The sequence below is a fragment of the Anguilla anguilla genome, chromosome 9, assembly GCF_013347855.1.
Source record: "Anguilla anguilla isolate fAngAng1 chromosome 9, fAngAng1.pri, whole genome shotgun sequence".
Lineage (NCBI taxonomy): Eukaryota > Metazoa > Chordata > Actinopteri > Anguilliformes > Anguillidae > Anguilla > Anguilla anguilla.
Window position 1 is genome coordinate 178,074 of NC_049209.1, and position 26,649 is coordinate 204,722.

The following is a 26,649-nucleotide window of genomic DNA, read 5'->3' on the forward strand; positions in this document are numbered from 1 at the left end:
ACTGCATAAAAATAGGTCTCAATTAATACAAAATCGTTAACGGCTTTGAGTTATTTTGGATACTTGGGGAAAAACACCACAGATAATAATTATAGGCCTACATTACAGCCGGTTACACTAGATGGCAACAGCCGGAATTGTTAGCATGTATGTTCGCTTAACATCGACTATACAATATTTAGACATTTCAAGCGTAACCGAAATGCATTGATCAGATGTATCAAAGCGAATGTAGCGCGAATGTATCTCCTGTGTTTAATGTCTTGTATATTGCATTTGTTTTACTTTTTCCTTTTGCTTAGACAATTTATAATTTATAATATATACATTTATTTAATACTGTAGCTTATTCTTCTGCCTAGTTGGCTTTGCAGATGTTAGGCCAGAATAGTGTTCATTGTTCTCGGCTAGAAATAGCTGTTCAAAATAAGTATTGTACCTTACTGAACCCGTGTTCAGCAGTTGTCTACGACCATGAAATGCACTTTTTTTGTACGTCGCTTTGGATAAAAGCGTCTGCCAAATGAATGTAATGTAATGTAATGTTATAGGCCTACATTGAGTAAAACCACTGATCTCTATCGATTTAATTTTTATTACAGTATAACATTACACGGACAGGCATCACGCTGCTTTCCAGGTTACATTTTATGAAAAACAATACGTGATATAAAAAGTAGGTGTATTAGTCAGAGTTCGTTATACTGTAGAATTGTCCAAAGAGTGCAATATTCACTCAGATACAAAATAAATTAAATATGCTTCAGTCAAAAGCCTTCAGATGTTCTCTATCTAATGCGTATTAGCGATAGCCCTTTCGTACGTGCAAAAGCGTAAAGAACGTAAGGACTAAACGTAATCAAGCGTGATGACGTTAGGATGAGGCGGAGCAGATGATTTGAAAGTGGCGGGCGGGCTGGTAAATGTACCGTACAAGATAGACAAGGATCATCGGCATATAAACAAATAACGCTAATAATTTTACTTTTACGCTACTTCGCTAAATGAAAAGGGATCTATGTAAACACTGTTTCCGTTAAACGTGGGAGTGCGGGTCAAACAAAAGGGAAACGTGAATCTTGCTCTAATTTTGATTTCCTTTTGTGGAAAGTGCAAAGCGGATAAGGTAACGTTAACATGATCAAGAATATGCCGAATAGGGCCTATTCTTAATTTCTGAAAATGGTCAAAGCAATGGATAGCGATGGCGAATAGTATGTAATTAACTTTCTGATGCAGATGGCTGAGAACAGTTTGCCTGTGAGTGAAGTAGCTTGAGATGGTGGGATCAAACGTGACATTTTGGTCCGTTAACTAGCTAGCATGGTAGCTAGCTAGCTAACATTGGCGATCTAACTTCTCAAAAATGGCTCATGTGCTCAATTTATTTTAAATTCTGTAACCACTGGCTAAGGTATGTAGGCGGGTAGATGACATAATGAGTTAAGCTGATAGTTGCTTGCTAATTGTCTTGTCAATGGCATTTTTGTGTATTTCCCGTGACTAGTCTAGGGGCTTGTTAGTGTAGCGTGTAGACAATGAATTGTGTTCTTTCAGTAAGTTTCGTTGGGCTTTGTGTTCGCCTGTAATTGACCTTCGATCTTCCCTACCATTGGCATAAGTGAAACAGAATGGAGAGAAAAACGCTTTATGAATACAGGGCGGCCTATTTGACAAATTAAAACGGATAATCTCTAGGTAGTTAGCTTATGTTAAATGACATATATTTGTCAGTCGTTCGTCTGTAAATATTCCTCGTTGTTCATGGTTTAGAAAGTTTACATGGCTTGCATGTGCCCCGTGTGAACTGGCAGGAACCCCAGCATGTCAAAGGAAGAGGAGAAGGGCATTCCTGTTCGTGTTGCCCTGAGGTGCAGACCCTTGGTGCCCAAAGAGGTCAATGAAGGGTGTCAGACATGCCTCACGTTTGTCCCAGGAGAGCCACAGGTAGGCTCTGAGCCTGTCAGCAAGTGCTCACTTTATTTCTGGTAGACATAGTCTGTTTATCGTATGTATACGTACATGTAAGTGACTTAAAAAGTTCTAAGTCGAGCTAAGTAAAGTTAATATTTGTGCTTTTCTTGCAGGTCATTGTTGGCAATGATAAGGCATTCACTTATGACTATGTTTTTGACCCAATGACTGAACAAGAGGAGGTCTTCAACACATCTGTCTCACCCCTGCTGTCAGGACTGTTCAGAGGTACAGGAGCATGCAGCGTATGGACATGCATACACAGGAACATGCAGCGTATGGACATGCATGCACAGGAACATGCAGCGTATGGACATGCATGCACAGGAATATGCAGCGTATGGACATGCATGCACAGGAACATGCAGCGTATGGACATGCATACACAGGAACATGCAGCGTATGGACATGCATGCACAGGAACATGCAGCGTATGGACATGCATACACAGGAACATGTAGCATATGGACATGCATGCACAGGAACATGCAGCGTATGGACATGCATACACAGGAACATGCAGCATATGGACATGCATACACAGGAACATGTAGCGTATGGACATGCATACACAGGAACATGCAGCGTATGGACATGCATACACAGGAACATGCAGCATATGGACATGCATACACAGGAACATGTAGGCACAGGAACATCATTGGTATACAGTGCCTTGCTGCTTTAACTGAAGGGGGGGTGGGGGTGGTCTTTGGCTTTAGGCCAAAACTGTTTTTTCTTTTCAGACAGGCACATTATTGCTTCTTTTGCTTCTCTCTTTGCTCTTGCTTGCTAATACGTGGAATAATTAACTTTGGAATGTATTCATTTTGTTCAAATGACATTTCTAAATTATGCTAAGCTTATATTGGTGGTTATTCACTTCCTCTGACACTGATGATGTGAACACTGACTGTTTCTGTGCTTGCTGGAAGGATCACATTAGTGCGAGAACAGTCCTTTACTGTGGTTTGTTGTTTTGTAAAGCAGCTGCATTTCTGATATCTGATGTCTGAGGCTTTTTTCCGGGCAGGATACCATGCCACGGTTCTGGCGTATGGACAGACGGGCTCGGGGAAGACCTTCTCCATGGGGGGCACCTACACATCTGCTCAGGAGAACGAGCCCACTGTGGGGGTCATTCCCAGGGTCATCCAGCGGATCTTTCAAGAGAAGGAGAAGAGGGTGGACAGCGAGTTCTCTCTCGCTGTGTCTTACCTGGAGGTACTGAAAACTGCTTCTTACTCCTTTTAACCAGTTTCTCCTCCCATGTCATTGGGTCAATTACCCTTTTGTCCAGATGAAATGGATATTTGAGCTGGAATATTAATGGTAAATCTGTGAGCATGAGAACCCTTGTAATTTGCTTTTGTTGATGTGTATTCAAAACGTCAACAAAAGAGGTATAGCCTCTTTCTAAAGGTACTGCAACGGGGCCCACAAAATTTAATAAAAACATAACTTGTGTATATAATTTCAGATGAGCAATTGCTATTTATTTATTTATTTATTTATTTATTTATTTATTTATTTATTTATTCATTTATTGATTGATTGATTGATTGATTGATTGATTTTATTCGATAACTTTTAAAAAGAAAAAACATGCATCTGAAGCAAGCTTCTTATACACATTATTTAAAAAAAACTATCAAGGATAGACACAATAAAGCTAATAGCTTATTTCCATTGTGGTCCTTCCTGTGGAAGGGTGTGTGTGTGTGGGTAGGCAGCAGGTAAAAAATGTGTTCTAGCAGCATAGATTACAACACAACATCATTAACAAGAACAACCAACACATCAACAACATCAGTAGATCAACACCGAATCAAACTACCTGTCAGCATCAGTATTACATAATCTTAAACATCTCAAATTGCACATCCAATTATATTAACTTAATCCAGTGTCAGCACCTAAAATGCCATAGAAGGCCATTGTGCCCACTGGTTAGACATATATCATCATCATCATCATCATCATCATCACTATCATCATCAACATCATCTTAACATCATCATCATCAAAAACAACATGTAATACAAAATGATGACTAATACAGTAAGGCATGTACACAGCCTAGTCATTTTTAAAGGTCACATCTTCATACTGTGTCACATGTAAATTCCGTTTATATTGTACCTCTGAGGGACGATTATCATAAATGACTAATTCGAACTGGAGTGATTGACCAGGTGCTTGTGCATTTTCATGATTAATCATCTATCTGTCCTTTATACAGCCATTATAAATGAGCTGTTTGGAACTGCCTGCCTCATGTATCTACTGCTGAATGTGCTTTGTACTGTAGATATACAATGAGGATATTCTGGATCTGCTCTGCGGATCAAAGGACAAGCCAGCTATCAGCATTCGAGAGGATCCCAAGGAAGGCATAAAGGTGTGTTCCTCACAGGAGTGTCTCCCCATAGCAACTCCTAACATTCAGTACAGGGGTGTCCCCATAGCAACTCCTAACATTCAGTACAGGGGTGTCCCCATAGCAACTCCTAACATTCAGTACAGGGGTGTCTCCCCATAGCAACTCCTAACATTCAGTACAGGAGTGTCTCCCCATAGCAACTCCTAACATTCAGTACAGGAGTGTCTCCCCATAGCAACTCCTAACATTCAGTACAGGGGTGTCCTCATAGCAACTCCTAACATTCAGTACAGGGGTGTCCTCATAGCAACTCCTAACATTCAGTACAGGGGTGTCCTCATAGCAACTCCTAACATTCAGTACAGGGGTGTCCTCATAGCAACTCCTAACATTCAGTACAGGGGTGTCCTCATAGCAACTCCTAACATTCAGTACAGGGGTGTCCTCATAGCAACTCCTAACATTCAGTACAGGGGTGTCCTCATAGCAACTCCTAACATTCAGTACAGGGGTGTCCTCATAGCAACTCCTAACATTCAGTACAGGGGTGTCCTCATAGCAACTCCTAACATTCAGTACAGGGGTGTCCTCATAGCAACCCCTGACATTCAGTCCTGAGGTGTCCCCTTAGCAACCCCTGCCATTCAGTACTGGGGTGTCCCCTTCGCAACCCATGAAATTAAGTACAGGGAGGTCCTCATAGCAACCCCTGACATTCAGTACAGGATGTCTGCTGGATGTGATTCTAATACTGCCTTCATGCCCTGTGTTTTTTAAAGATTGTACTCAGTTGTGCTCTGGGGGTCTTGCAGGAGGGGCATTAGGCAGGTTACAGAATGGGACTCGACTGACCGGTGCGTTTTTTGGGGCTTCAGATTGTAGGCCTGATGGAGAAGGAGGTGCAGAGTGCCCAGGAGATGGTGGGGTGTCTGGAGATGGGTAATGGCTCGCGCACGGTGGGCTCCACCGCCATGAACGCGGCATCATCCCGCTCACACGCCATCTTCACCATCACCCTGGAGCAGCGTGCCAGCGCAGACAGGTGAGTCCGTTCGGTACCGCACGGGCATTTACCCAACCAGCACGGGCGTTTACCCAACCAGCACGGGCGTTTACCCAACCAGCGCGGGCGTTTACCCAACCAGCACGGACGTTTACCCAACCAGCACGGGCGTTTACCCAACCAGCACGGGCGTTTACCCAACCAGCACGGGTATTTACCCAACCAGCACGGGCATTTACCCAACCAGCACGGGCGTTTACCCAACCAGCACGGGTATTTACCCACCCAGCGCGGGCGTTTACCCACCCAGCGCGGGCGTTTACCCAACCAGCATGGGCATTTACCCAACCAGCGCTGGCGTTTACCCAACCAGCACGGGCATTTACCCAACCAGCACGGGCATTTACCCAACCAGCACGGGCGTTTACCCAACCAGCACGGGTATTTACCCACCCAGCGCGGGCGTTTACCCACCCAGCACGGGCGTTTACCCAACCAGCGCGGGCATTTGCCCAACCAGCGCGGGCATTTACCCAACCAGCACAGGCGTTTACCCAACCAGCACGGGCGTTTACCCAACCAGCACGGGCGTTTACCCAACCAGCACGAGTATTTACCCAACCAGCGCGGGCGTTTACCCAACCAGCATGGGCGTTTACCCAACCAGCACAGGCGTTTACCCAACCAGCACAGGCGTTTACCCAACCAGCACGGGCGTTTACCCAACTAGCGTGGTCTTACCAAGATTAAAATCTGTTTCGCATGAACAGCACTGTGTATTAAACCTGTATATTAAAGTAATATGAACAGTAAATACAGGGAACCGCTGAGCAGAACTGGGTCTGAACCCTTTAGGGGGAAAATCAATTTTGTCTTACCTTTTAAAGGCCTTTAAAGGCTCCACATCTTTTAAATCTAATCTTACTTGTTAAAAGCGCAGAGTTGCTTGTATGCTCTTTATAGTGTGGGGTCTTAGCTGTGAGCAGGGTTTCAAAGATGGCCACTGCCTGACATGAGCGCTCGGTTCTTCCTCTCTTGTGTAGAGGCGAGTCCATGGTGTCCAAACTACACCTGGTGGATCTGGCTGGTTCTGAACGACAGAAAAAAACGAAGGCGGAGGGCGAAAGACTAAAAGAAGGTAAGCTGATTGGTTGGCACTATGGGGCTTTAAGTTGATTGTTTGGCACTACAGGGCTTTAAGCTGATTGGTTGATGCTGTGGTAATGTGTGCTGATTGGCGGGCCTTGTGGTGCTGTAAGCTGTTTGGCTGGCACGATAGTGATTCACAATGCTACAGTTAGGCGTGATGACATGTCTATTTCAGGGATCAGCATTAACCAAGGTCTATTTCAGGGATCAGCATTAACCGAGGTCTCTTTCAGGGATCAGCATTAACCGAGGTCTCTTTCAAGGATCAGCATTAACTGAGGTCTCTGTCAGGGATCAGCATTAACCAAGGTCTCTTTCAGGGATCAGCATTAACCGAAGTCTCTTTCAGGGAGCAGCATTAACCGAGGTCTCTCTCCGTTACAGGGATCAGCATTAACCGAGATCTCTTTCAGGGAGCAGCATTAACCGAAGTCTCTTTCAGGGAGCAGCATTAACCGAAGTCTCTTTCAGGGAGCAGCAATAACCGAGGTCTCTTTCAGGGATCAGCATTAACCGAAGTCTCTTTCAGGGATCAGCATTAACCGAGGTCTCTTTCAGGGAGCAGCATTAACCGAGATCTCTTTCAGGGAGCAGCATTAACCGAGATCTCTCTCTCTTTCAGCGATCAGCATTAACCAAGGTCTCTTTCAGGGAGCAGCATTAACCGAGATCTCTCTCTCTTTCAGGGATCAGCATTAACTGAGGTCTCTCTCCGTTACAGGGATCAGCATTAACCGAGGTCTCTCTCTGTTTCAGGAATCAGCATTAACCGAGGTCTGCTATCACTGGGCAATGTGATCAGTGCGCTGGGGGACGAAAGCAAGAAGGGGAACTTTGTGCCGTACAGAGACTCCAAGCTGACCCGCCTGCTGCAGGGTGAGAGCCATGCGAGCTGTAGAACCGTAGGGCTGTAGGGCTGTGCCTGTAGAGCTGTAGAGCTGTAGAGCTGTAGGGCTGTGCCTGTAGAGCTGTAGAGCTGTAGGGCTGTGCCTGTACAGCTGTAGAGCTGTAGGGCTATGCCTGTAGGGCTGTGCCCTTAGGGCTGTAGGGCTGTGCTTGTAGAGCTGTGCCTGTACAGCTGTAGAGCTGTAGGGCTGTAGGGCTGTGCCTGTAGAGCTGTAGGGCTGTGGCTGTAGGGCTGTGCCCTTAGGGCTGTAGGGTTGTGCTTGTAGAGCTGTGCCTGTAGAGCTGTAGGGTGGAGTTTTATTTCTCTTTGTTAATTGTGGTCAGATTCTCTGGGAGGCAACAGTCACACCCTAATGATCGCGTGCGTCAGCCCGGCTGACTCCAACATCGAGGAGACCATCAACACCCTGCGCTACGCAGACCGCGCCCGCAAAATCAAGAACAAGCCCATCATCAACGTGGACCCCCGCTCTGCAGAGATGAAGCGGCTGAAGCAGCAGGTACACTCAGGGGCCCCAGCCCCCCTAAAATGCAGTGCATGTCATTGTCTTACAGCCTAGGAATTTCACTGGGATACATCAGAATGCAGGATATTGGGTGTGATTGGGCTGTTGGATGTGATTGGGCTGTTGGGTGTGATTGGGATGTTGGGTGTGGTTAGGATGTTGGGTTTGATTGGGCTGTTGGGTGTTGTTGGGCTGTTGGGTGTGATTGGGATGTTGGGTGTGGTTAGGATGTTGGGTTTGATTGGGCTGTTGGGTGTGGTTAGGATGTTGGGTTTGATTGGGCTGTTGGGTGTTGTTGGGCTGTTGGGTGTGATTGGGATGTTGGGTGTGGTTAGGATGTTGGGTTTGATTGGGCTGTTGGGTGTGGTTAGGATGTTGGGTTTGATTGGGCTGTTGGGTGTTGTTGGGCTGTTGGGTGTGATTGGGATGTTGGGTGTGGTTAGGATGTTGGGTTTGATTGGGCTCTTGGGTGTGGTTTGGCTGTTGGGTGTGGTTGGGTGTTGTTGGGCTGTTGGGTGTGGTTTGGCTGTTGGGTGTGGTTGGGTGTTGTTGGGCTGTTGGGTGTGGTTGGGCTGTTGGGTGTTGTTGGGCTGTTGGGTGTGGTTTGGCTGTTGGGTGTGGTTGGGCTGTTGGGCTGTTGGGTGTTGTTGGGCTGTTGGGTGTTGTTGGGCTGTTGGGTGTGGTTTGGCTGTTGGGTGTGGTTGGGCTGTTGGATGTGATTGGGATGTTGGGTGTGGTTGGGCTGTTGGGTGTGGTTTGGCTGTTGGGTGTGGTTGGGTGTGGTTGGGCTGTTGGGTGTGGTTTGGCTGTTGGGTGTTGTTGGGCTGTTGGGTGTGGTTTGGCTGTTGGGTGTGGTTGGGCTGTTGGGCTGTTGGGTGTTGTTGGGCTGTTGGGTGTTGTTGGGCTGTTGGGTGTGGTTTGGCTGTTGGGTGTGGTTGGGCTGTTGGATGTGATTGGGATGTTGGGTGTGGTTGGGCTGTTGGGTGTGGTTTGGCTGTTGGGTGTGGTTGGGTGTGGTTGGGCTGTTGGGTGTGGTTTGGCTGTTGGGTGTTGTAGGGCTTTTGGATGTGGTTAGGCTGTTGGGTGTGGGTCTCCCACGTCACTCCTCTGCTGCGATCACTCCACTGGCTACCGGTCGCTGCCAGGATCCGGTTCAAAGCCCTGACCCTTGCCTACACTGCTGCCAACAGGACAGCCCCCATCTACTTGCAGGACATGACTCGATTCTATGTGCCTGCTCGACCACTCTGCTCTGCGGCAGCAGGGTGCCTTGTAACCCCTCCCACCCGCCCAAAGGGATCACAGAGCTTCTCCACCCTAGCTCCCCAGTGGTGGAACGAACTCCCCGTCTCTCTCCGAACCTCCCCCTCACTACCCATCTTCCGCCGTGGCCTGAAGACTCATCTCTTCAGACTATACCTAGACTAACCACCACCACGCTGTATATTTCACCCTAAATCCCCCCCCCCCTTTTTCATGACACTTGTTACATGTTGCCCCATCCCAGCACTTTTTGGTAATTTGTATTTGTCCTAATACTGTAGCTTATTCTTCTGCCTAGTTGGCTTTGCAGAGGTTAGGTCTGAATAGTGTTCACTGTGTGAACTAAACTGTGTTCTTGGCTAGAAATAGCTGTACAAAATAAGTATTGTACCTTACTGAACCTGTGTATAGCAGTTGTCTATGACCATGAAATGCACTTTTTGTACGTCGCTTTGGATAAAAGCGTCTGCCAAATAAATGTAATGTAATGTAGTGGCTGTTGGATGTGGATGTTATTGGATGTGTTTGGGTGTCAGTCTCTGTTGCTCTGGCTTGCAGGTCCAGGAGCTGCAGGTGATGCTGTTGCATGCAAGAGGAGGTGTGGCCCCAGTGCTCTCTGGGTAAGGACAGAATTGCCCTGAAAACTCAGACCAGGGGTCCTGAGTGACAGACCTGCCATTTCAGTAGAAATGGTATTCAGGTGGGTGGGGCTGGGGTAATTAGTGCTGAGGTGGGCAGGGCTGGGGTCGATGTGGTTGTGGTGGCTAGTGCTGGGATGGGACGGGGCTGGGGTGAGTGGAGTTGGGGTGGGCGGGGCTGGGATAGGCCAGGCTAAAGAGAAAGGACTGATGTTTGATGAGGAGCTGTACACTATAGTCCCAGTGGAGTGTATAATGAACGTGAATATTAATGATGATTCTGAATTTTAGTTTTTTTTTTAAAATCAGCCAAATAGCCTCTTCTGGTCCGCTTTAAACAACACACTGAGAAAGCCTTTCAGAGTGACTGTAGACCCGCTTGTGCTTTCATGTCCTGGGTCCAGATCGGAGCCCGCGGAGAACGTGTCCAAGGTTCTGGAGAAGAACCGCTGCCTGCAGGAGGAGAACAGCAAGCTAAGCCGGGAGCTGAGCGAGGCTGTGGGCCAGACCGCCCTGATGTTCGAGAGGATACTCATGGTGAGTGTGGGCCAGACCGCCCTGATGTTCGAGAGGATACTCATGGTGAGTGTGGGGCAGACTGCCCTGATGTTCGAGAGGATACTCATGGTGAGTGTGGGGCAGACTGCCCTGATGTTAGAGAGGATACTCATGGTGAGTGTGGGGCAGACTGCCCTGATGTTAGAGAGGATACTCATGGTGAGTGTGGGCCAGACTGCCCTGATGTTAGAGAGGATACTCATGGTGAGTGTGGGTCAGGCCTGATGTTAGCGAGGATACTCATGGTGAGTGTGGGCCAGACTGCTCTGATGTTAGAGAGGATACTCATGGTGAGTGTGGGCCAGACTGCCCTGATGTTAGAGAGGATACTCATGGTGAGTGTGGGCCAGACTGCTCTGATGTTAGAGAGGATACTCATGGTGAGTGTAGGTCAGGCCTGATGTTAGAGAGGATACTCATGGTGAGTGTGGGGCAGACTGCCCTGATGTTAGAGAGGATACTCATGGTGAGTGTGGGGCAGACTGCCCTGATGTTAGAGACGATACTCATGATGAGTGTGGGCCAGACTGCCCTGATGTTAGAGAGGATACTCATGGTGAGTGTGGGGCAGGGTTAATCCTAACTCTCTTCCCTCCTGAGTGCACTGGCATGTGATGGTGTTATAGACCCTAAGCCATGGATAGAATGCAAAGCACTACCTTTCTCTAAGATTATTTTGGTTCTGTTATTGTTGTTCAAAAATTATTTTGGTTTCTGATTCTTTAATCTTACTTAAGTATTATGATTGTTATTTCAGTGCTGGTGACTCCTTTTGAGATCAATTCCGTGTTGAAATCTAGCAGTCAGTATACACCAGAGGTTCAGAATGCTTTAAATGGGGCTCTCGTTGAATGAATCTTGTGAAACCAGAACTTTGAATTATAAATGGTTGTTGTTGTTACTGAGGATGAGAGTGGAAAATTTTCTTTTAATTTTTTTCATGTGAAGACGGAACAGGCAAATGAGAAACTGCAAAGTAAGCTGGAGGAGCTGAAACAGCATGCTGCGTAAGTGAATAGTCACTCCTTTCCTAGTCTCTTTAGTTTTGACACATAAAATACCGGTGATCCGTTTTTCTGAGGGGAAGACGAAATGCACCTCCGTCTGATTTTGGAGGCAGTTCCCCTTTAAATTCATGTGGCGTCAATCAAATGAGAAATGTTATGTAATGAGGCGTTTGTGGTGCAGCTGCAAGGTTGACCTGCAGAGGGTGGTGGAGACCCTGGAGGATCAGGAGCTGAAAGAGAACGTGGAGGTGATCCGCAATCTGCAGCAGGTTATCATGCACCTGCAGGTACGGCAGCTAAACCGCACTCTGCACTCCTCTCGCCATTCTCGCGTTTAGCAGCACAGCCTTCATACTGCCAGCGCTCAAAATATTCAGTCTAATTTCAGAGTAAATGTATGTTTAAATGGTCTGTCTGGCTTGGAAGTTAGTGTGTAATGCTTAGTGTGTGCTGTGTAATGCTCAGTGTGTGCTGTGTAATGCTCAGTGTGTGCTGTGTAATGCTCAGTGTGTACTGTGTAATGCTCAGTGTATGCTGTGTAACGCTCAGTGTGTGCTGTGTAATGTTCAGTCTCCTGTGCTGTGTAATGCTCAGTGTGTGCTGTGTAATGCTCAGTGTGTGCTGTGTAATGCTCAGTGTGTACTGTGTAATGCTCAGTGTATGCTGTGTAACGCTCAGTGTGTGCTGTGTAATGTTCAGTCTCCTGTGCTGTGTAATGCTCAGTGTATGCTGTGTAACGCTCAGTGTGTGCTGTGTAATGCTCAGTGTGTGCTGTGTAATGCTCAGTGTGTGCTGTGTAATGCTCAGTGTGTACTGTGTAATGCTCAGTGTGTGCTGTGTAATACTCAGTGTGATGTTCAGCCCTGTTTCCTGTTTGCGCAGGATGAGAGTGCTGGGATTGCGGCCTCTATTGAGGCCCTGGCCTCACAGTCGGCAGGCGAGGGGGCGGAGCTGGAGCAGGGCGAGGAGGCGGGGCGTGGCAGTCCTGGGGAGGAGCTGGCGGTGGTGAGCGTTAACAGTGCCCTTCCGGACGGGTCATGCATGTTCCGTAAGGAACAGGCGCTGATGTGAGTCCCTTTCCTCTCCCCAAATGCTCAGGGCCTGGGCAACAGCGGTACAGGGAAATGCTCCCCCGAGGCCTACACTACCCAGCATGCTCTGCGGCAGGCACAGATGTCTAAGGAGCTGATCGAGCTGAACAAAGTGCTGGCTCTGAAGGAGGCCTTTGTCAGGAAAATGTGCCAGAGTGAGAGCCACCTGGAGCCAATGCAGACCGAGCACCAGGTAGGGCAGCGCTAGTCACCATGGTTACCACAGAGTGCATGAAGGTCAGGTCTCAAGGCAGCAGCATACTGTGATTGGTCCGGTCACAATGTACAAACGTGTTGTGATTGGTCTGGTCATAATGTAGCAGCATGTTGTGATTGGTCTGGTCATAATGCAGCGGCATGCTGTGATTGGTCCAGCCAAATGTCGCAGCATCTTGTGATTGGTCTAATCACAATGCAATGGTGCGTAGACTGTGGGATTCGGGGTGATCTCATGGTAGTGCAGCAGTCTGTGGATTTTTGGGTGATCTCACAGTAGCGCCGGATGTGTGACCCCATGTCCCACAGGAGAGCATGAAGGACCTGCACACGGCAGTCTCATCTCTACAGCGGGAGAAAGAGGAGCTCATCCTGGCTCTCCACTCTGCCAAGAAGGACCACAATCAGGCCAAGTAAGAGACCCCCCCCCCCACTCTCTACTGCAGGGGGTGGGGGACGGGTTATAAAAGAGGGCATTTCTGAAATCCCGCCAGGCATTTTATGGGTGCAGCTCCTGTGGTCTGCAGTGTAATGAGTGTACAGCTCATTAGTGAAATCTGGTGGTGTAGTGCAGGATCAGACCTGGGTCAATTACGTATTTGTTTTGGATTCAAATACTTTTCTATGCTTTACTGATCTTGTCTGGTGTATTGAAACCAATGAAATACCTTCAAAAAGTGCAAACCCCGCCTTCTGGTCATTGGCAGGCTCATTTACACTGCGGCCTGCAGGATCTTGAGTTCAGTAGCCCTGGTCTACACTGTACAATATGTCCCTAAATAGAATGCGCAAGTTTGATGTGATATTTTGCTGTCATTATTTTTCTTTCTTTTTTTTCTAAATCTTTTTGACTGTCTTGGTGTCGGGTTGCTTAGAAGGGCTTAACATTTCGCAAAAATAGAATATTTTCTCCAGAAACTCACTTTTTCCAGCATACAGAATATCTCAGCTAGTTTGTCCCTAACAAGGCTACTTCCAGCATTCTCAGTAGATTCAGCACTTGTTTCACTTGCTGTGATTAATTTAGCAGGAAAGCTGTTAGCCTCTGAAATGTTACTTGAGAAAACTTCAGTACCAAAACTGAATTTCTTTGCTGGTTTAATGCCTCCTTCAGTGACAGCATACACTTACATATCTCAAATGTAAGACCAAGACCAAGGATTCAGTGATTTTGGAACTCGGTGTCAATGGCAGTGAAAAAAGAAGAGTCTAAAAGTGTGTCTTGGTATAGTTATCGAGCTCTTGAGTTGCATCTGGTTTGTGTGATGTACTGGGGCCTGGGGGTTGTCCTCTTTGGGGGTGGAGTCAGGTGGAAGAGGGCGGGGCTGAGCAGGGATGACGGGCGTCTCTGATCCCCCAGGCTGAGCGAGCAGCGCAGGAAGAGGCTGCAGGAGCTGGAGGGTCAGATCTCAGACATGAAAAAGAAGTTGCAGGAGCAGGCCAAGCTGCTGAAGCTCAAAGAGGCGTCTGTGCGCAACGTGACCAAACTCAACCAGGAGATCCAGGTAAGCCCCTCAACCAGCAGATCCAGGTAAACCCCTCAACCAGGAGATCCAGGTAAGCCCCTCAACCAGGAGATCCAGGTAAGCCCCTCAACCAGGAGATCCAGGTAAGCCCCTCAACCAGCAGATCCAGGTAAGCCCCTCAACCAGGAGATCCAGGTAAGCCCCTCAACCAGGAGATCCAGGTAAGCCCCTCAACCAGGAGATCCAGGTAAGCCACTCAACCAAGAGATCCTGGTAAGCCACTCAACCAGGAGATCCAGGTAAGCCACTCAACCAAGAGATCCTGGTAAGCCACTCAACCAGGAGATCCAGGTAAGCCCCTCAACCAGGAGATCCAGGTAAGCCCCTCAACCAGGAGATCCAGGTAAGCCCCTCAACCAGGAGATCCAAGTAAGCCCCTCAACCAGGAGATCCAAGTAAGCCCCTCAACCAGGAGATCCAGGTAAGCCACTCAACTGCTCAACCAGGGGGGCCATGTAAGCCACTCACCCAGGAGGTTGTATTTACAGTGTGAGTGGTGTGTAGATCAGGCTGTATTTACGGTGTGTGAGCGGTGTGTAGGTCAGGCTGTATTTACGGTGTGAGTGGTGTGTAGGTCAGGCTGTATTTATGGTGTTAGTGTGGTGTGTAGGTCAGACTGTATTTACGGTGTGAGTGTGGTGTGTAGGTCAGGCTGTATTTACGGTGTGAGTGGTGGTGGGTAGGTCAGACTGTATTTATGGTGTGAGTGTGGTGTGTAGGTCAGACTGTATTTACGGTGTGAGTGGTGTGTAGGTCAGGCTGTATTTATGGTATGAGTGTGGTGGGTAGATCAGACTGTATTTACGGTGTGAGTGGTGGTGTTCTGCAGGCTATGAAGTCCCAGCGTGTGCAGCTGATGAGGCAGATGAAGGAGGACTCTGAGAAATTTCGCCAGTGGAAACAGAAAAAAGACAAGGAGGTTCTGCAGCTTAAGGAGAAGGTGTGTGCATACGGGCGTACACACACGCACACTCACACCACGCACACACATGCGCACACGTGTACACGCTTGCCCCTCATACATACCTTCTAATCCTTCTGTTATCATTCCATCACAGCTATGCTGTAGGGTTTCTGTGAAACTCCTTGAACTGTGTTTGCTCTGTAAATAAGTGTTTTGTTTTCACAGGACCGTAAACGGCAGTATGAGATGTTGAAGCTGGAGAGGGATTTCCAGAAACAGGCCAGTGTCCTGCGCCGTAAAACAGAGGAGGTGAGACTACTTTTCCAAGTCACCCGCAGCATGCTAATGCATTTAGAACATCTTGGGGCCAGGTGTATAATGTGCTATGGGGCGGGGCTAGGTGTATAATGTGCTATGGGGCGGGGCTAGGTGTATAATGTGCTATGGGGCGGGGCTAGGTGTATAATGTGCTATGGGGCGGGGCTGGGTGTATAATGTTTTATGGGGTGTGGCTAGGTGTATAATGTGCTATGGGGCGGGGCCAGGTGTATAATGTGCTATGGGGCGGGGCCAGGTGTATAATGTGCTATGGGGCGGGGCCAGGTGTATAATGTGCTATGGGGCGGGGCTAGGTGTATAATGTGCTATGGGGCGGGGCTAGGTGTATAATGTGCTATGGGGCGGGGCTAGGTGTATAATGTTTTATGGCGTGTGGCTAGGTGTATAATGTGCTATGGGACGGGGCCAGGTGTATAGTGTGCTATGGGGCGGGGCTAGGTGTATAATGTGCTATGGGGCGGGGCCAGGTGTATAATGTGCTATGGGGCGGGGCTAGGTGTATAATGTTTTATGGGGTGTGGCCAGGTGTATAATGTGCTATGGGGCAGGGCTAGGTGTATAATGTGCTATGGGGCGGGGCTAGGTGTATAATGTTTTATGGGGTGTGGCCAGGTGTATAATGTGCTATGGGATGTGGCTAGGTGTTTAATGTGTTTTTTATCAGGCTGCTGCAGCGAACAAGCGTCTGAAGGACGCTCTGATGAAGAGGAACGAGGTGGCAGAGAAACGGAAGGACACTCAGAGCCGCGGGATGGAGGGAGCTGCTGGGAGAGTGAAGGTATTTCCCATCAGCCCCTGCAAACACGGGAAACGGTCAAACGTATAACTGAGCGCATAACTGCACCAGAACCTTCCCCATTCACCGAAACCAGCTTCTTCTCTTCGGGCTCCATGTTCTTCGTGGCTGTAATTGAATAGAGCTGTGAGCTGACTGGGGTGAGCTGACTGGCTTCTCTCTCCGCTCACAGAGCTGGCTGATGAACGAGGTGGAGGTGCAGGTCAGCACGGAGGAGGCGCGGCGCCACCTGCAGGACCTGCTGGAGGACCGCAAGATCCTGGCCGAGGAGATCTCCCAGCTTAAAGACCGGATCGAGGCGGGAGAGCGATCCTCCGCCAAAGTGCGAGTGAGTGCGCTGCTCTTTAACAGGAAGTGTGAGTGAGTGCGCTGCTCTTTAACAGGAAGTGTGAGTGAGTGCGCTGCTCTTCAACAGGAAGTGTGAGTGAGTGCGCTGCTCTTTAACAGGAAGTGTGAGTGAGTGCGCTGCTCTTTAACAGGAAGTGTGAGTGAGTGCGCTGCTGTTCAACAGGAAGTGTGAGTGAGTGCGCTGCTCTTTAACAGGAAGTGTGAGTGAGTGCGCTGCTCTTCAACAGGAAGTGTGAGTGAGTGCGCTGCTCTTTAACAGGAAGTGTGAGTGAGTGCGCTGCTCTTTAACAGGAAGTGTGAGTGAGTGCGCTGCTCTTTAACAGGAAGTGTGAGTGAGTGCGCTGCTCTTCAACAGGAAGTGTGAGTGAGTGCGCTGCTCTTCAACAGGAAGTGTGAGTGAGTGCGCTGCTGTTCAACAGGAAGTGTGAGTGAGTGCGCTGCTCTTTAACAGGAAGTGTGAGTGAGTGCGCTGCTCTTCAACAGGAAGTGCGAGTGAGTGCGCTGCTCTTTAACAGGAAGTGTGAGTGAGTGCGCTGCTCTTTAACAGGAAGTGTGAGTGAGTGCGCTGCTCTTTAACAGGAAGTGTGAGTGAGTGCGCTGCTCTTTAACAGGAAGTGCGAGTGAGTGCGCTGCTCTTCAACAGGAAGTGCGAGTGAGTGCACTGCTGTTCAACAGGAAGTGTGAGTGAGTGCGCTGCTCTTCAACAGGAAATGTGAGTGAGTGCGCTGCTCTTTAACAGGAAGTACGAGTGAGTGCGCTGCTCTTTAACAGGAAGTGCGAGTGAGCGCACTGCTCTTTAACAGGAATTGTGTGTGTGAGTGTGCTGCTCTTTAACAGGAAGCAGAAAGTGACACTTGTAAACTGTCAAAATGCAATGACATTTTTTGGCGGTGGGGGTGGAGGGTTGGTGGATTTGAGGTTAATTAATTAAATTATTAAGTACTAGCTAAGAACAGTGGCACGGTAGTGCAGTGGGTAGCAAGAAGTTTGTGGGTTTGAATCTCGGCTTGGGGCCTTTTTGTGTGGAGTTTGCATGTTCTCCTCGTGTCCGCGTGGGTTTCCTCCGGGTACTCCGGTTTCCTCCCACAGTCCAAATACATGCAGGTAGGCTGATTGGAGACCCTAAATTGCCCATGGGTATGAGTGTGTGAGTGAATTGTGTGTATGCCCTGTGATAGATTGGCGGCCTGTCCAGGGTCTGTTCCTGCCTCTCGCCCAATGCATGCTGGGATAGGCTCCAATACCCTCCTGCTCAGGATAAGCGGGTATAGATAATGGATGGATGGATGGATAGCTAAGAACAATGTGTGACCACGGAGCCTTAGCTTAATTTATTTAGAAAGATTAACTGCCAAAATGTTACAGCCCATTCGTGTACGTGATGTCTGTGTGTGTGTGTGTGTAAAGCGGCGCACGTTCACCATCGCTGAGCTGGAGAACCAGGGCGAGCTGGAGGCCTCCCTGGGGAAGCAGGTGGAGAACCTGGAGACAGAGATGGGCCTGAGGTGAGCGTTCTGCACGCTGCCTACCTAACCCTGCCACCTAGCCCCGCCCCCTGCCCGCTGCCACCTAGCCCTGCCCCTACGTGCTTCTGCCTAGCCCCGTCCCCTGCGTGCTGGCACCTAGGCCCGCCCCCTGCGTGCTGCCGCCTAGCCCCGCCCCCAGCACGCTGCCACCTAGCCCCGCCCCCAGCATGCTGCTGCCTAGCCCCGCCCCCTGCGTGCTGCCGCCTAGCCACGCCCTTGACGTTCTGTCTCCTAGCCTCGCCCCCAGCACGCTGCCACCTAGCCCTGCCCCAGCACACTGCTGCCTAGCCCTGCGCGCTGCCACCTAGCCCCGCTCTTGACGTTCTGCCTCCTAGCCCCGCCCCCAGCATGCTACCTCCTAGCCCCGCCCCCAGCGTGCTGCCCCCCTAGCCCTGCCCCCAGCGTGCTGCCCCCTAGCCCCGCCCCCAGCGTTCTGCCCCCTAGCCCCGCCCCCAGCGTTCTGCCTAACGGGGTGATGCTCACCGCCTCCTCTCCCCGGCAGGAGTGCCCAGATCGCTGACCTGCAGCAGAAGGTTCTGGACGCCGGTAGTGACGGGCGTGCGAAGCAGAGCTGGGACAGCATCACCACCATTGTAGAGGCCAAGTGTGCCCTCAAGTTCCTCATGTCAGAGGTGAGGAACTCCAGGGGGCGCTGTGGTCTCTGAGCGGGGTATAGACTGCACACCTGCAGACTCAGCTCATGCGTAACTGTGCTGTGCTGTGACCCCTCTGGTCTCTGCAGGTGGTGTCGGCCAAGGTGCTGACGGCCAAGCTGGAGAGCGAGCTGAACCAGGAGAAGGCCAACTACGCTGACCTGCAGCGCATCCTGTGTGACGAGAGGAAGCTCATGTCTGCCATGGACGTGGAGCACCAGGGCCACCTGGTGGAGCTGGAGCAGAGGCACCAGGAGAAGGTGAACGGCTGCCCCCCCCCTGCACCCTGGTCAAGTGACTCCCCCAGGAGCACGGGATGATTGGGCACTCCAGTGTTGTAGAGCTGCCGATGAAGTGTCTCACTGTTCAGACGGGTGTGTGTTAGGGCTGTATCTCAGTGTTCAGGCGGGTGTGTGTTCATGCTGTCTGAGTGTGTTTGTGCCCCCAGGTGCTCTACCTGCTCAGCCAGCTGCAGAATAAGCCGGTGGTGGCCGAGGCAGAGGAGCGGGCGGACCACCCGTCCAAACGGGAGAGGGAGCTGCTGCAGCGGCTGCAGTTCCAGGTGGGGGCGCTCTCCCCGAGCCCGTCCCAACTGCCTTGGCCTGGGGGGGCTGACCTGGTTGTGGGTCTGTCCTGTACTGGGTGGTTCTGAACTGTGCTGGGTGGGTCTGTCCTGGCTGTGGTTCTGACCTGTACTGGGTGGGGCTGACCTGTGCTGGGTGGTTCTGAACTGTGCTGGGTGGGTCTGTCCTGGCTGTGGTTCTGAACTGTGCTGGGTGGGTCTGTCCTGGCTGTGGTTCTGACCTGTACTGAGTGGTTCTGACCTGTACTTAGTTGTTCTGACCTGTGCTGGATGGTTCTGACCTGTGCTGGATGGTCCTGACATGTACTGAGTGGATCTGACCTGTGCTGGGCGGTTCTGTTAACAGGAGGATGAGATCGCGAAGATGCAGGACCTGAGTGAGCAGAACCAGAGGCTGATGGAGGAGAATGAGCAGTACAAGCAGGTAGAGGCGCTTTTTAAAAAGCCCAGGTCAGCCCTCTTTAAAGCTCGAGCTGGGAAGGTGACTTTATGGTCTCTGTACTGCCGCTTTACTCCTGACTCTGCTGTCCGTCCGCAGAGGCTGACGCTGCTTCAGGTGGCCAGCACAAAGAAAATGTCTGTCCTGGTGCCCACCGCGAGCCAGTCTCCCGACACCTCCTTCGAATACGTCCCCCCTAAGGTAGTCCCCCTCCCTCCACAGCCCCACTGGCCTGTTTCCTCTCTCACTGCCCTGTTTCCCCTTCTATCTGCCGTTTCTCCTCCGCTCTGCCCTGTTTCCCCTCCAGCCTCACTGCCCTGTTTCCCCTCCTCACTGCCCTGTTTCCCCTCCTCATCGCACTGTTTCTCCTCCAGCCTCACTGCCCTGTTTGCCCTCCTCACTGCCCTGTTTCCCCTCCACAGTCTCACTGCCCTGTTTCCCCTCCTCACTGCCCTGTTTCCCCTCCACAGTCTCACTGCCCTGTTTCCCCTCCTCACTGCCCTGTTTCCCCTCCTCACTGCCATGTTTCCCCTCCTCATCGCACTGTTTCTCCTCCTGCCTCACTGCACTGTTTCTCCTCCTGCCTCACTGCACTGTTTCTCCTCCAGCCTCACTGCCCTGTTTCCCCTCCAGCCTCACTGCCCTGTTTGCCCTCCTTACTGCCCTGTTTCCCCTCCTTACTGCCCTGTTTCCCCTCCTTACTGCCCTGTTTCCCCTCCTTACTGCCCTGTTTCCCCTCCTTACTGCCCTGTTTCCCCTCCTCACTGCCCTGTTTCTCCTCCTCACTGCCCTGTTTCCCCTCCTCACTGCCCTGTTTCCCCTCCTCACTGCCCTGTTTCCCCTCCTTACTGCCCTGTACCCTCCACAGCCTCAGGGTCGCAGGGTCACGACCGCCAAGGCGCCTCGACTCCCCGCCACCATCGATATTGACGAGCTGGTGTCCTCCGAGTCTGAGACGGAAGATAAGGCCGACGAATGGCTGCCTGAGAAAAGCAAAGGGCGTAAAAATGGCCGGAAGACCTCCAGAGTGACTGGGGTAAGAGCGTAGATAGAGCACCTCCAGAGTGACTGGGGTAAGAGCGTAGATAGAGCACCTCCAGAGTGACTGAGGTAAGAGCGTAGTTAGAGCACAGTTAGAGCACCTCCAGAGTGACTGGGGTAAGAGCGTAGATAGAGCACAGTTAGAGCACCTCCAGAGTGACTGGGGTAAGAGCACAGTTAGAGCACCTCCAGGGTGACTGGGGTAAGAGCACAGTTAGAACACCTCCAGAGTGACTGGGGTAAGAGCGCAGTTAGAACACCTCCAGAGTGACTGGTGTAAGAGCACAGTTAGAGCACAGTTAGAACACCTTCAGAGTGACTGGGGTAAGAGCACAGTTAGAGCACCGCCGGGGTGACTGGGGTAAGAGCGCAGTTAGAACACCTCCAGAGTGACTGGGGTAAGAGCGCAGTTAGAGCACAGTTAGACACCTACAGGGTGAGTGGGGTAAGAGCACAGTTAGAACACCTCCAGAGTGACTGGGGTAAGACCACAGTTAGAAACCCTCCAGAGTGACTGGAGTAAGAGCACAGTTAGAGTGCAGTTAGAAACCCTCCAGAGTGAATGGGCCTACGTTTGCCGTCCCTGCAGTGTGCCTGTAAGGGGCGCTGTAGCAACAAGATGTGCCGCTGCCGCAAGGGGAAGATGACCTGCGGTGAGAACTGCCTGTGTGACCACGAGAAGTGCCGCAACCTGGAGACGGCAGTGGCCACCGTGGTAAGCCCGAGTCCGCTAACACTCACATCGTTAACGCGAACGCTCACAACACTAATGCTCACACCACTAACGCTCACAACACTAACGCTCATGCTGCTAACACTCACACCGCTAACGCTCACAACACTAATGCTCACACCACTAACGCTCACAACACTAACGCTCACGCTGCTAACACTCACACCGCTAACGCTCACAACACTAATGCTCATGCTGATAACACTCACACCGCTAACGCTCGCAACACTAATGCTCACACCACTAACGCTCACAACACTAATGCTCACGCTGCTAACACTCACACCACTAACGCTCACGCTGCTGACACTCACACCGCTAACGCTCACAACACTAATGCTCATGCTGCTAACGCTCACACCACTAACGCTCACGCTGCTAGCGCTCACAACACTAATGCTCACGCTGCTAACGCTCACACTGCTAGCGCTCACAACACTAATGCTCATGCTACTAACGCTCACACCACTAACGCTCACAACACTAATGCTCATGCTGCTAACGCTCACACCACTAACGCTCACGCTGCTAGCGCTCACAACACTAATGCTCATGCTACTAACGCTCACACCACTAACGCTCACCCCACTAACACTCACGCTGCTAACGCTCACAACACTAATGCTCATGCTGCTAACGCTCACACCACTAACGCTCACGCTGCTAGCGCTCACAACACTAATGCTCACGCTGCTAACGCTTACACTGCTACCGCTCACAACACTAATGCTCATGCTACTAACGCTCACACCACTAACGCTCACACCACTAACGCTCACAACACTAATGCTCATGCTGCTAACGCTCACACCACTAACGCTCACGCTGCTAGCGCTCACAACACTAATGCTCACGCTGCTAACGCTCACACTGCTAGCGCTCACAACACTAATGCTCATGCTACTAACGCTCACAACACTAATGCTCACACCACTAACACTCACGCTGTTAAAGCTCACGCTGCTAACACTCACACCACTAACGCTCACGCTGCTAGCGCTCACAACACTAATGCTCACGCTGCTAACGCTCACACTGCTAGCGCTCACAACACTAATGCTCATGCTACTAACGCTCACAACACTAATGCTCACAACACTAACACTCACGCTGTTAAAGCTCACATCCACTAACGCTCACGCTGCTAACACTCACACCGCTAACGCTCACAACACTAATGCTCATGCTACTAACGCTCACACCACTAACGCTCACGCTGCTAACACTCACACCGCTAACGCTCACAACACTAATGCTCACACCACTAACGCTCACAACACTAACGCTCACGCTGCTAACACTCACACCACTAACGCTCACGCTGCTGACACTCACACCGCTAACGCTCACAACACTAATGCTCATGCTGCTAACACTCACACCACTAACGCTCACGCTGCTAACACTCACACCGCTAACGCTCACAACACTAATGCTCACGCTGTTAAAGCTCACGCTGCTAACGCTCACGCTGTTAAAGCTCACATCCACTAACACTCACATCCGCTAACGCTCACAACACTAATGCTCACACCACTAACACTCACGCTGTTAAAGCTCACATCCACTAACGCTCACGCTGTTAAAGCTCACATCCACTAACGCTCACGCTGTTAAAGCTCACGCTGTTAAAGCTCACATCCACTAACGCTCACGCTGTTAAAGCTCACATCCACTAACGCTCACGCTGTTAAAGCTCACGCTGTTAAAGCTCACATCCACTAACGCTCACGCTGTTAAAGCTCACATCCACTAACACTCACGCTGTTAAAGCTCACATCCACTAACACTCACATCCGCTAACGCTTATGCCGCTATGCGCTCCTCGCCTGGTGGGCTGATCCTCTCTTCTCTGCTCGTAAATACAGGACTCCAGTGAAATGGAAGATGGGTCGAAGGATTCGGTTTTCACCCCTCAGGACCCCACTGCTGTGAGCCTGGCAGACTCCACCTTCTTCAAACCCCCCTCTGTCACTCCTACCATGAAGGTACGTTTCAGAAATGGGTAGGGACACCTGATTATATCGGGTAGGGATGCCTGATTATATCGGGTTTGGGTGACTGATTATATTGGGTAGGGATGACTGATAATATTGTGCACCACTAATTGCAAGACAAAAGATTTGCCTAATCATAGTCATCCAGACCTCTTAAGCCGCGTTTCCACCGCAGGAACTATACCCCGGAACTAGGAACCTTTTGAGGAACTCAGTGCGTTTCCACCGCAGGAACTAGGGTCTAAATTTAGTTCTGGGGGCTTTGTTTTACCCCCCAAAACGTTCCTGCTCGGGGGGTAGTACTTTCCGAAAGTACAGGAACCTTTTGGGTGGAGCTTGCAGCGCTGAACATTTCTGATTGGTCGAGTACTCGTAGCATTTGTGTTGTATTTATTTTCCGCCATTACCCGCCATGTTTGAAAATATGCAGCGGCAAACCAATTTATTTTCATAATAACTTCAAATCAAACTTGTATGTTATGCGGCGCAGTAGCCTACTTTTGGTTATAGCCTGTCAACGTCTTGGAATTATAACGTGTGCTCTTCTGTTCTTTTCTTGCTTTAGTATTCGTTTTATAAAATGCTAAGCATTCGTGCTGGGACAGCATATTACGTAGGCTACCAAAACATTCAAACGGATTAATTCGGTTGCTGAATATTTTCTTCCGGATTTTCTTTGTTAGCCCGTTGTAATTGACAACGAGAAAGTAATAAAACAGCAAATTGTTTACAACGTGTGCATGTTTTCTGCTGTTAATGAATGTGTTTGAGAGGATATATGAAAATCAATAAATACAAAAGTAACCATATATAGTCATTGTTGGTAAGCCGTTGTATATAAGTGGAATAAACCCCTCCGGGCTGTCCCGGTTATTAGAAAATAATGTAGGCTACTTCGGTGGTAGTATGGGGTTACAGAAGAAATATGACAGATGGACCGACGACAACGTCAGTGGGCTAATTTGCCTAATCTTCGCGGTACTTTAGACCCCGGTGGAAACGCAGACAACCATTGGCTGAAGGAACCTTTTAGTTCCTGGTAAAGTAGTTCCTGGGACTGAAAGTTCCGGGTAATTTTGGTGGAAACGCGGCTTTATTAATCATTTCTACCAGCCAAGCTCTCAAGCAAAATGTGCATACTGATTGATTGACTGTTTCATTAATTTCTGAATGCATTGGGAAATGTTTTTTTGCATCATACAGCAGATGAGAACACAACATAACAGTTCAGTCCAGTTTATTCAGTCATTTCAAGACCTCGTAAGGTTGCATCATCAGAACAATCCAATCAGACCCTCACGCTCACACTGCCTACACATTGGAAGGGGTCTAACACATGCCTCATCCACCATTCTTTCTAGATTTAGCTCTAGTCTAAAGCGTTAAATGTATTATTTTAGTGCTGTTGTTTATTAGGCTCCTGTTATTACCAAAGCCAGCCGTTATAGGATCATTTATTTACAAAAAATATACATGTAAAAAAATCAGTTCTTAGGATATGCGAGTCGGCTTCCATCATTCACTTTAAAGAGCTGACTCGCGAATGACCCACCGCTAGACTAGTCATAATTTTCGCACAGAGAATGTTGTCTCTGTGCTTCACTACAAAGGCGTTACAGCAGGGAGAACTGACTTATTTGCGCGCACACCGGAGACATAAATCACACGTCCATCAGGCCAGCTAGATTCCAGTCGCACTGTTGTGACCAATGAAAATGTATAGTGAGACTAGACAGATTTTTCACTAGGTGAGTAAAATGATCGCAGCCTGGTAATCCCGTTTCTGTGAGGACTGTGTGTATCTGGTAATCCCGTTTCTGTGAGGACTGTGTGTATCTGGCAATCCTGTTTCTGTGAGGACTGTGTATCTGGTAATCCTGTTTCTGTGAGGTCCGTGTGTATCTGGTAATCTCGTTTCTGTGAGGACTGTGTGTATCTGGTAATCCCGTTTCTGTGAGGACTGTGTGTATCTGGTAATCCTGTTTCTGTGAGGTCCGTGTGTATCTGGTAATCCTGTTTCTGTGAGGACTGTGTGTATCTGGTAAATGTCCTCAGGTACTCATGGAGATCGGGGACATGGCGCAACTCCCTGCTGATCTGAAGCTGGTGAGGAAGCCTGCCGCTGTGGACGAGGATGAGGAGGAGAATGCGGCTAACACGACCAGCTTCCTGAAGAAGAAGAAGCGGGTCCTGACTAACAGCCAGAATAGTTTCTTTTCTGGGTGCACACCCATCCGGGAGGAGTCCTGAGGTGGCCCCGCCTTGCCCTGCCTGCCCCGTCCCGCCCCGTCCCGCCAGGGTAATACCAACACATTGTCAATTGTAAAGCGCTTTGGATAAAAGCGCTATATAAATACAGTCCATTTACCATTTACATTGATTCAATCCCCGTCAGTCTTGTCCTTTCTTTCCACGATGTCATTTGAGTCTGTCTTTTTTTTGTTTTAATTCATGAATAAAGCGTAGCTCTATCAATTTTAAAATGTAGGCCTTTTGTTTTTCTTTGTAAATTTCACTAGGACATTGTTTTTTTTAATTATTTAAATTTAAAAGCCATTATGAAGACTAATGCACACCAGCAAGCAGAACTTTTGTAGCCTGTGGAATGTAGAATGTAGCCTGTAAATAGTTTATTCTGTAAAAAAAATTCTGAATTTTAGTTGGGATCAGATTTATCTTTTTTTAATGAAGCGCATATTCATGTCCATCCAAATATTAAAATGTTTCATTAAAAAGACAGGGCTTTGTGCGTATTGTAGTATTGTAGAACATCCTTCGATGCATTGTACTGTTGTTGACTGTTCCCTCACATGAACACACATCTCTCTCTATCTCACTCACACACACACACACATGAACACATCTCTCTCTATCTCACACACACACACACACACACACAAGCACACTGCTGACTTTAGTATAATGGGGCTCTTTTTTCAAAACTAATGGTCTTGATTCAGGAATGAATTGTCCCATTTTTCTAGCATGTAGGACCTGAACAATGTTGAAGCACTCATGTAGAGCAAGCCTGAATTGATCCCTGCAGAGCTACAAAGTTTAATGGAACTAC

The 26,649-nt window shown here is 49.4% G+C and overlaps 1 protein-coding gene across 2 annotated transcripts; it reads left to right on the forward strand.

Annotated features, from left to right (window-relative positions):
• Positions 1-26,062, forward strand: kif4 (kinesin family member 4). Of its 2 annotated transcripts, none has more exons than XM_035431668.1 (31): positions 1-147; positions 1,815-1,947; positions 2,088-2,202; positions 3,008-3,198; positions 4,286-4,375; positions 5,233-5,399; positions 6,404-6,498; positions 7,266-7,385; positions 7,740-7,915; positions 9,743-9,804; positions 10,227-10,359; positions 11,329-11,387; positions 11,569-11,674; positions 12,270-12,392; positions 12,486-12,671; positions 13,004-13,107; positions 14,055-14,199; positions 15,050-15,160; positions 15,350-15,433; positions 16,128-16,241; positions 16,432-16,587; positions 18,015-18,112; positions 18,636-18,765; positions 18,876-19,046; positions 19,235-19,348; positions 19,716-19,793; positions 19,908-20,009; positions 20,677-20,844; positions 21,439-21,564; positions 23,451-23,570; positions 25,635-26,062. In XM_035431668.1, the coding sequence occupies exons 1-31, from the start codon at positions 122-124 to the stop codon at positions 25,827-25,829; spliced, it is 3,798 nt and encodes a 1,265-aa protein (XP_035287559.1). In that variant the 5' UTR covers positions 1-121; the 3' UTR covers positions 25,830-26,062. The 2 variants fall into 2 exon arrangements, with proteins under 2 accessions (XP_035287559.1, XP_035287560.1); XM_035431669.1 differs by lacking the exon at positions 1-147 and adding an exon at positions 567-1,126.
• Positions 26,063-26,649: the final 587 nt, after the last annotated feature.

Excerpts from the sequence above, each read along its gene's own strand:
- kif4 (XM_035431668.1), top strand. The coding sequence starts at position 122 with ATGGCAACAGCCGGAATTGTTAGCAT. Across the intron at positions 13,108-14,054 it reads AAGGACCACAATCAGGCCAA|GCTGAGCGAGCAGCGCAGGA; the intron begins GTAAGAGACCCC and ends CTGATCCCCCAG. Across the intron at positions 20,010-20,676 it reads TCGAATACGTCCCCCCTAAG|CCTCAGGGTCGCAGGGTCAC; the intron begins GTAGTCCCCCTC and ends TACCCTCCACAG.